The sequence below is a fragment of the Myxocyprinus asiaticus genome, chromosome 4, assembly GCF_019703515.2.
Source record: "Myxocyprinus asiaticus isolate MX2 ecotype Aquarium Trade chromosome 4, UBuf_Myxa_2, whole genome shotgun sequence".
Lineage (NCBI taxonomy): Eukaryota > Metazoa > Chordata > Actinopteri > Cypriniformes > Catostomidae > Myxocyprinus > Myxocyprinus asiaticus.
In genome coordinates, this window is record NC_059347.1 from 48,385,627 (window position 1) to 48,396,574 (window position 10,948).

Genomic DNA, 10,948 nt, shown 5'->3' on the forward strand with positions numbered 1-10,948 from the left:
GTCACTGACTTCCTTTTCAGAAATGGGGGGGGGGGGGGAGTGGTAGACAGGCCGGATGTCTCCCCGGCCTGAGTTAGGCGGTGGGGATATGTGGCAGCGGGGGCGTGGTTGAGCGCATGTCCGGAGAGAGAGAAAGTGGTAAGGGCACTTACACCTGAGCTAAATTATGTCTAACACCTGTCTCTAATTCCAGTGAGCTTGGGGAGTGCGGCATATAAATAGCCACACCACCACCGTGAGACTCTCGTGCCAAACTCTCCCTCCCTCTTCTGGCGAAGCTACTGAGTTCGTGACACTACAGAGTTGTGATAAAGACTTTGTGATGATTAAGAGGCTGTGACTAGGAGCCTGTGACGCTAAAGAGTTTGTGAAGCTGAAGAAGTTACTGTGCCAGTTGTGACTGTGTTATCCCTAAGTTTGTGATTAAAAGCTCACCTGAGACCTGAACCTTCCTGTCCCAGTGACCTCATTCCCTGACAAAATACAAGTCAGGTCATCGAAAGCAAACTTCAACTGCAATTAATTGAAACGTCCATTCAAATAGGATCACTTATAAAATAAGTTTCCTGAGGTCCGTTATGATAACTGATGTCCTTTGAGCAACAATAGTCAACAGTACAATAAAGAAATGTTTGTTGCTGCCCTAGCAATATGGACTCTGGTTTAACTACATTAATTTAGCAGCCTGATCTCATGAACTTTACGTGACCATGGCAACATTTTTGCAAAACGAAATTACGTGCCTTATTTCACGTTTCGCTGCAGTTTCGCTGTAAAATGTCCAGCGAAAATATGTGAGTTGTGCTTTGTGGCGCAGCAGAAATTTGAGCAGCCTCCAGAGTCGTAGCTGTACTATAATTTTTGTCGCCAGACACGTACGGTGTGTGACCCCCTTAAGTTTGCAAAAAACGTTGTTATAGTAATGTCCATTCTATGAGACTAGGTTGTAATTTAGCTAAGCACTGTCAACATAGATCTTCTAAGAGTTACTTTATTAGCCTGACAAACACCATTTGAAAGTTAAACACTGATCAGTAGCAAAAGTTTGCCAGAAAGACAAGAAATCTGCTTTATGAATGAAAAACATGGTAAACAAACCACCTCTAATAACAAAATAGCATTCCATTACGACAACTGCTCATCATTCCACTGTTTGTTTTGTGTACAAAGACATGTCTGACACACATAAACAAACAAAATATCTAACCCCTAAGCTTCTAGGAGTCCTCGGTAGATGCTGACAAGCGTCATTGAGTTAAACAGCCCATAATACCTGCATGTAGGTGTGCAAACAAACAATAGTGAGTGGTTACATTTGAATGCAATAGTCTGCATGTTTTCCTCTTGAGATGGGGGAAACATTTCTCGCTGTCTAGGTTTCAAGTTACGGGTCAACTGGGCCACCTTGGTAATTTCGTATGGCTTGACATGTCTGTTGGTGCTTCCACTTTATGGGCAATGACCGAAACGTTGTTGTTAAATGATTCTAATGAATGAACTTATGACTGTGCATTGATACTACAAAGCGCTCTGAGGCTACAAAAAGCGTCAGACAAATCCAAGAAAAGCAATTAAACCCCACGTCTGTGTATTTCAGCCAATTATTTGCCAGTCTGGCTCAGTTTAAAAGAGGAATTATGATTTATATAGGATTAAGACCCACTGAAAACATGAGTTGTGCCAGGCGTCTTGAAGAACCTTCACATGGAACGCGTCCTGAATCGTCCCGCCACAGCCCGTGCACGCGCGCTCCGTCACATCTGTCAATCAAATACAAGAGGAACCTTTATAAACCAAAACCTCTGGTAATCCTTAATGCAGGTAATGAGTATGTTTACATGTGAAAACACACCTAGACCTTCAAAGACGTATACATGTCCTTTTAGCGTTTTAAAACAGGGCAAAACTTGTGCCTTGAGCGGCAAGCAGTTTTACATTATGTTCACGCCACTGTGTTTAAAGTTACATTGACACCATTTAGTTGCAATGTACCTTTGAAAAGTAAACCTAGACATTTAAATGTAGTGGCGGTTCTTCGACAAACACTTTAGCAGACTCCATTTTTCTTTTAGAAATGAAAAACAGTTCAAAGCTACAACTGAGTCCATTTTAGTAGTTTGTTTACTTGTTTTGGTGAGGAAACTGGACAAAATTATTCTAATAGTTTAATGGTTTAACATTCAGAATATAAATATTAGTTTATACATCGCTACATTTTAAAATAGTACAAACTCCAAGTTTATTATTGCATTTTTTCAGTTACAAAAGAAAGTACAAGCGATTGAGCAAATCCCTTCAGCAAGTCACTTTTTTCCTATCTAAATGCAGAATAACGTTGAGTAACTAAAGAAACTGGGTGCGTCTGTGAACTGTGAGAGACTCAACGCAGATACAATAGTAATTTAAGCAGCTCACGTAAACATTTACTGGTACAAGAGTAAATATGGTTCACGGAATCCTCACCTTCTCGTTCGTCCATGTCCTCCCTGATCTGATTCGATTATATTTGTTCAGGCTCACATGCTGGTCCAGAAATGTCACACGCTGCGCATCAGCGATGCTCCATTTCTGACCCACGTCTGAGACCCACAAAGTAAATCCAGATGAATCTTGAGGGAAAAACAAAGTCCAATCAAACGAAAAACAAAGTGTCTCTCTCCCTTGTCCGAAGAGATGATGTCATAATGTAAAAAATGTACGGAGACCGGAAGGGATCAAACAGCATCACCTGAAGCAGGAGCGTTTGCGGGCTGCGCGACAAAGCCGGTGTCAAGCAGCGCCATCTGTCGCTTTAAAGTAAGAAGCGTCAGCACTCTCTAGAGATTTTTCTCCCTTTCATTTGTCTTTGCAGTTCATTATTCAAAGCAGAAAGCAGAAAAAGACCCATAGATAGACACAATTCTATCTATGTGCTTCATCGACATTTTAATAGAAATATTATTACAGAATATATTATATTATTCATTTCAATCTCCAATTTCTGAAATCCATCTAAATGTGAAAAAACAAGAGGTATGATGTAGGCCTAGTATAGCCTAGTTGTCATTCCTTTCCTCTTGAAACTTTGAAGCTCCACTTTCAGGATGTGAAAGTGAACATGTAGATTTATAGTAAGAAAGGACTTAAATATTGATCTGTTTCTCACCCACACCCACCATATTGCTTCTGAAGACATAAATTTAACCATTGGAGTCTTGTGGATTACTTTTATGCTACTTTTATGTGATTTTAGAGCTTTACAGGTCTGGTCACCACCTTTCACTTGCATTGCATTGCATTGCATTGGCCTACAGAGCTGAGATATTTTTCTAAAAATCTTTGTGTTCTGTAGAAGAAATAAAGTCATACACATCTGGGATGACATGAGGGTGAATGAATGATAAGATCATTAAAATTTTTGGGTGAAGTATCATCCCATTAATTCACAAATCCAATTCATATTCTAATATGTACAACACCTTTGATGTTTTAGGTGGTCGTTGCTCATATAGTCATTACTATATGGTGGCCCAGGAGTGCACAACACAACAAAATTAAGCCACAACACAATGAAATTAAGCTGCAAAACAACAGTATTTTCAGAAAAGAAAAGGCTTAATTTCATTATTTCAAATAGAAATAAACCTTGTGTAAATTGTCAGCTTTACGCTAAGTTAAAAATGCTATTTCTAGCCATTTTACATGCACGTGTTACCAGGCACGATCAAATTTATTTTATCAAGAAAATTCACGTTAGATCCTAATTTCATTTTTTCTAGTAAGACCTTTGATATTAGGGCAAAAAAAATTAAATAAATCATATTCTTGATAATAATTTTTGTATTGTTTTCCTGTAAAAATATCTAAAAATCCTTAAAACAAGATTCATTAGATTGATCTTGTTTTAGAAACAACACTGCATAAGATATTTAGGTTTTTCAGAGAATGTATTTTTAACGTGCAGAGTTTTTATTGTCAAAACAAGTGAAAAAACCTACCAGTGCTGAAGAAGTAATCCAAAGTATTTAGAATATGTTAATGACCTTGAATAATCTAACGGAATACATTACAAATTTCATTTTACAGCATGTATTCTGTAATCTGTAGTGGAATACATTTCAAAAGTAATCCTCCCAACCCTGGTTGTGTAATGGTTTAATTTTGTTGTGTTGTGACTTTCCCATAGTGTTTGTGGTTTAATTTGGGGGAAAATATGCAGAATTCTGCAGAAGGGATTTAAAGATAGTCAAAAGCATTAAATGGAGCTGAGAGTAGGCTCTACTACACTCTTAGCTAAAAGTAGCAAAAGTAAATGTACCAAAAAAAACAAAAAAACATTTAAAGCAGGGGTGGACTGGGACGAAAAAGTGGCCCTGGACTTTCTGGCCCAGAGCAGCCCACCAAACCCGGCCCGCAATACACCACACCACAACACACTGGCTCACTGATTTCATTTTTCGGCTCAATTTCCAGTTTTTGTGTTTGGAAAAAAATAAAATAAATAAAAAACATTTCTATTGACTGCTTGTCTAGTCATGACAACGGGCTCCACAGTGCACAAATGGTCATAATTTTAAAACATATAAAACCACTTTAAATGTGATGAGTGGATTTTTCTAGAAAAAGCACTCAAATAAGTACTTTATAGATCAGACAAATAACATGTCCGAAAACTTTTTTCCAAACATACAGATGTTAGGTTAAAATGTACATGAAAGTACAAGGGAAAGTGTGTATTTTAGGTGCTGTGACAAGTCAGCATTTCTTCAAAGTTTTTAAAGATCTTAATCACCTTTCAGCATTTTTCTAGAAGTGCAAATAAACTATTATCTTAGTTAATATTAGGTTAAGGGAAACAACAAGTATAATATAATATATCATATATGTATATATAGCTATACAAGATCATAAAATGTTCTTTAAAATAGTTAGATGAAAAAAGTGTCACACAGCAGGACACTAATGACAATGCTTAACATTTCATGTCAATTACTCACATAACTAAATGTAAATGTTTATTTAAAACAAAATGAAAGAAAGTTGGTCAGAATATGTACATATATAAATATAAACAATTATAAATATATGTAAAACAAAATAAACATACCTCTTAAAGTGTAGATCTTTGCAGATATTTTGCAGATTAATTGCTCATATTTTCACAGTTTTTTTTTGTTTTTTTTTCAGATTTTGCTGTTTCGGAAGGAAATTGGTACTTTAATTCACCAAAGTGGCATTCAACTGATCACAAAGTATATTCACGACATTACTGATGTAAAAAACAGCACCATCACTATTTGAAAAAAGTAATTTTTGATAAAATCTAGACAGGCCCCATTTCCAGCAGACATCACTCCAACACCATATTCTTGAGTAATCATGCTAAATTGCTCATTTGGTACTAGAAACTCACTTGCCATTACATCAAACACAGTTGAAAGCTATTTAGTTCATTAAATGAAGCTTAACATTGTCTTTGTGTTTGTTTTTGAGTTGCCACAGTATGCAATAGACTGGCATTTCTTAAGGTCAATATTAGGTCAAAAATGGCAAAAAAGAAACAGCTTTCTCTAGAAACTCGTCAGTCAATCATTGTTTTGAGGAATGAAGGCTATACAATGCTTGAAATTACCAAAAAAAACAAAAAACAAAAAAAAAACCTGAAGATTTCATACAAAATTGTACACTACAGTCTTCAAAGACAAAGGACAACTGGCTCTAACAAGGACAGAAAGAGATGTGGAAGGCCCAGATACAACTAAACAAGAGGATAAGTACATAAGAGTCTAGTTTGAGAAATAGACGCCTCACATGTCCTCTGACAAGGATCTGCAAAGCTGTCATTGCTGCACGTGGAGGATTTTGTGATGAGAACTCTTTGAAGTAGTTTGAGAAGTAAACTGTAATAGTAATTTTTCACGTTATTAATGTCTTGACTATACATTGTTATCTGATGAATACCACTTTGGTGAATAAAAGTACCAATTTCTTTCCATAAGAGCAAAATTTGTACATTATTCCAAACTTTTGGCCGCCAGTGTGTATCTGCAGTGTTTTAATTCCTTCCCCAGATTATTCTTGAGCAAAAGTGAAAAACCCAATGCTTTGACAAGCGCTGTTTCTGCTTTCCTTTAAACAAAGTAAACCTCATAGACTCAAAGTAATATTTTGCATGATTTTTTTCTGATTTGTATCAGACGTCAGCATTATTCAGCAAGCTGCACTTCAGCTCCCTCGGTATCAATAAATGATGCAAATGACTATGTACTGCTCATAGCTTTACTGTTTGTTGATTTTATTTACGCTACTGTTATTGTATTTGTTGTAACTTGCAGTTATTTGTCATTTTGTGATTATTCAGAGCTCATCTTATACTTAATTTGTTGTCTTTGGTTGACACCATTATTGTTAATCGTATGTCAAATAATTAGTAAGGCCTCGATTCTGAGGCGTTGGGAATTGAGAATCGTTTCGAAATGTTGGAATCGACTCCAAAGCTGTAGTCGATTCCTTCCGGGGAAACCGTTTGATATTATCGGACTGTGCTTATTTCCTCGACCACTGAACTACTACACATTTTAGAAGCTTAACAGCACTAATACAATTTACAAAATGATTATAAAATGACTGCATCTTAACGATCATCAATCTGACTCTGAATCAAACCCACTCTGTTTGTTCATCTGTATGAAGTAATCCCACAAGCCCTTCAACACCTGCTTTCCAGACCTGGATAGTCTGCAGGTATTTTACTTTGGATTAAACTAATAATCAAGTAACATGCCAAATTTGTGACAGTAAATTGGCATACAGTAATAACTTCCCTGATGTTACAACACAAGTCTGCAATAAGAAGATGGCAGAGTTGATATAGCTTCCCATTTCACATCAATAAATCGGTATGTTAAAGTTTAAATGATCATTGTGCTGCACTTATTAAAGCGATAATCTAACACTTCTCTACTCGTTCTCGATGTTTTTACAGTGTTTAAAACCTTTTGCATATATTTATTTTTTTATTAGCCTACATTTAAAAAATGTACATTAAAATTAAATAAAAAAATAATAATTCATAATTAAAAAACAAAAATATTAAATACACGTTCAAATATGTGTGTGTGTGTGTGTGTGTGTGTGTGTGTGTATATATTGTATAAACCAGTACAACAATGGATTTTCTTTTTATAAAACTGAAATGTATTGTTTGGACATTTTATTCAGTGTACAAAAGGTAGTGGACAATTACTGTTCCTTCTAATACAGACTCTTTCAACAGACCAGATTTCAATGGTGCTTTAAAGATTATTTTCGGTAGTTCTTGGAAATACAGGCGCATCTACTCAAACGTCCCTCAAATTTATCTCATGGGATTGAAGCATCGAGCTTTGGGTATGTGCATACAGGCCCTGATTTAATTTGAGAATAGACCTATTAATAGTAAATGTCATTCATGCTATTATAAACAGTGCAAAGAACTCTTTGTTTATTATGAGAATAAACCCGATTCGATTAAATAGGTCTGGAATTGACTCTTGGAATCGATTCTAACGATTCCAAATCCAGGAATCGGAAACGGAGTTGATTCCCAAATTTCTGGAATCGAACAGCCCTAATAATTAGGTCCACGCGAGGTACGGCGTTTATACATGCACGTGGAAATATGCTACGATGTGTAAGTACTTTCAAAATAAAAGCCATTTTATAAGTTTGACTTTACAGAGTCTTTAGTAAATTCACTATGAAATGGGGGTCCGCCCGGGCATGTTGGAGCCCAGGGTGGCCGCCTATATCGCCTGTAGGACGGGCCAAATTACCTAGCGGCACACCGGGGAAATGCCCGGTGCTCCCGACTGCCAGTCCGCCGCTGATTTAAAGGGTGTGGAACGCATATAACTTTTGTGAATGACAACAGATTCCGTCTGGGCCTTCTCATTGGCGCAGTTTTATTTACGTTTTTTTACACGAAGCCAGTAGATGTGTGAAAAAATTTGTCGCTATAAGTATTTGAGTAACTTTTTTCAAAAACCTAATTGAACCCATTTCAGGTCTGTCACACCTGCTTTTAACTCTTTTGTGTTCAAATTCCTTGTTTTAAACAATGAAGACTAACTCGCCCTCTGCCACACACTTTTACATAAGCCTGAAGCTGTATCTGTAATGTGTTGTCTTGTCAGAATACATCAGCTACACCCATTAGTTTAGCTGCTTGACTAAAAGTAAATTCAGTATATCCAATCAGTTTAACGGGACAAATGTTTTTTCAGGTGTCACAAATGCACGTCAGAATGAGATTGCTCAAATTGGGATGATAATGAAAATGTGTGGAAACAGCTCAAAGGATGCTGACGCCATAGAACCAGGATGAAAAAGAATAAATTTGCCTTGTCATGTTTAAACCATCACAAAAGAACTTCAAACAATTTGACAAATTGCAAACTGCCTGTTAACGTCACACATGTGCACATCAGCATTCAACACACATAATAACAAGTGCAATCTACACGCTAAGCTGCAAATAGGTCTACAACATAAAGAAAATTAGTATAGGCTCCAAAATAATTTTGCCTGATTAAAAAAATAAATAAAGCATGTTTATGACATTATAAACTTTTGTCTGTCAGTGTCTTTAAAATTGCATAAGCAGACCAAATATGTTTTACATGAAGACATATGAGCGGAATAGGCTTAAACTGTTGTTGCCTAAAACCTAAAAGAAATATACACCCTTAAGAAAAGGCAATTGCCTCGAGATTACGTGATGTTCCGTGAGCACCACCACTATCCTAAATTGCTGTGATACCACCAGGGCTGGAGTGGGATTCATATTCAGCACGGGATGTCATGTCCAAGTCAGCCCACACCCAAATGGGGGGTTGGTGGTGAAGATGATAACAATAAAACAAGATCACAGCAAAAATATGCAATAAATGTAATTACTTGAAAATTATTTAAGCTCTCCATGTCATTATACCACATACGGCATTCACTAAGATTTTCACTTTGTCATAAGACATCATTGTATGTGTTGTAAAAATAAGTGAATGTTAAAGGGATATTTGATCATTTCCTCACCCTCATGCCATCCCAGATGTGTATGACTTTCTTTTGCAGAACATGAATGAAGATGTTTAGAAGAACTGTTGGTCCATTCAATGCAAGTAAATGAGAAGCGGTGAGAAACAGATCAATAATTAAGTCATTTTTTACTACAAATCTCCACTTTCACTTTCATAAGCGCTCTTAAGAGTTCTTCTGTTTTTGGTGATTTACATAAGCATATCGCCCCATACTGGGCAGGGAGGAGAATTTATAGTAAAAAAATAAAATAAAATAAAAATATTGATCTGTTTCTCACCCACACCTATCATATCGCTTCTGAAGACGTAGATTAAACCACTGGAGTTGTATGGATTACTTTTATGCTGCATTTATGAGATTTTTGTACCTTCTGAGTTCTGATCACAATTCACTTGCATTGAAAGGACCAACAGAACTGATAAATTCTTCTAAAAAGCTTAATTTGTGTTCAGCAGAAGACAGAAAGTCATACACATCTGGGATGGCATGAGTAAATGATGAGAGAAATTTCATTTTTGGGTAAACTAAGTTTATTTTAAAGACTATCTAGGCACATAATAACACTATAGAACTGTAAATGTTTATAACTCTTTCAAGATGTACAGGCTCACACTTTAAATGGTCAGTGCTTTTTATTTTAGATAATTAAAATAGCAACAGATCCAGTGAAACAATTAAGGTTGAGTGATTGTTTTTACATTTTTACATGCCATTCAAAAACGTGGCATTTTACAATGATAAGAGTGAAATAAAAGACTAAAAATAACACATTTGTACTTTTCTTTTACTTGGAATGTAAATGTTCTGTCTCTTTAAGAGGGTTTTATCGCATTATACAACATTGAAGGCACTCTATGCAGTTTGTTTCGTTGAGTTTAATCTTTTGAGAGCTGTAAAGTCCCATTATTGTCGTACCGTGTCGTGCTGTTGCATCTGTATTAATTTACTTTAAGTATTCTGTTATTTTGTGACAAAAAATAATATTGCTATTATCATTCTGCACTGCTAAGGAAGAGGATTTCAGAGATTAATTGATTGAGATTGTGAGACTGCAGTCAGTATTAAACTTGTGATGATCTTGTACCTGAGGCACGTTCATCCATTCAGCTATAGTAGCCTATCTGTTCTCGGTGGATCTTCCGTGATCCTTCCCGCGCTGTAAAGTGAAGCACATCAGTTTCGTCTCTCACAGGATACTCTCTTATTTGTTTGGGTGTGAGATGATAAAATACAGACTGCGTCCGCTATAATACGAAACGCAGTCCTGATCCTTTAAATACCGGATGTTACGGACTGTTGGCAATTGTTATGCGACATATTATGAAAGTTTGTCAATCAACATGCGGACCCAATTTTTGACCGGCCCAGCGGGAATTCTCCCGATCTTCCCGATTGCCACTCCGGCTCTGGATACCGCCGAACTGAATAATGATAATTATTAGGTCCAAAAGCGTGTGTGTGGTTTTGTGGTAAGATCTGTGTCGCGTACGTGTTAGACTGGAAAAAGAAGGTAAACATATTTCAAGCCCAATACTGCAAATACTATTGCACTTAATGAATAAATGGCATGGAAATAAATAAACAAATTTCGTTCTGAGTTGTTTTACTACTAAAAGAACCTGCCCGTTTCCCCATTAGCCCATCTGCTCACTAACACCGCCCTTTCTCTCATTCTGCAAACTCATGCTGAGTCGACAATTGTCTTCGTATACGTTTGGATTATAAGGAACCTTTACGATTAGGTTGAGCGTAATCATATTAAAATAAATAAATAAATTAAAAAATTTAGGTTAAATACTCATCAACTGGCCATATCTAAAATATGGCCCATCAGTTTATCCTCGAAACGGGAATCAAATGTAGTCAGAGATGCCCTCGCGGCTTCAAGCAA

General features: G+C 36.5%; 1 protein-coding gene across 1 annotated transcript in view; it reads right to left on the reverse strand.

The window, feature by feature from the left end:
- The window catches only part of LOC127439632 (LIM domain kinase 2-like), a 40,548-nt gene extending 37,769 nt beyond the window's left edge, over positions 1–2,779 (reverse strand). The window contains exons 1-2 of the mRNA XM_051695852.1: positions 2,464–2,779; positions 1,664–1,760 (exon numbers count right to left, since the gene is read on the reverse strand). Of these exons, the coding sequence (XP_051551812.1) occupies positions 1,664–1,760; positions 2,464–2,479 (113 nt within the window). The 5' untranslated portion in view covers positions 2,480–2,779. The remainder of the gene's footprint in view (positions 1–1,663; positions 1,761–2,463) is intronic.
- Between the last annotated feature and the right edge of the window lie 8,169 nt (positions 2,780–10,948).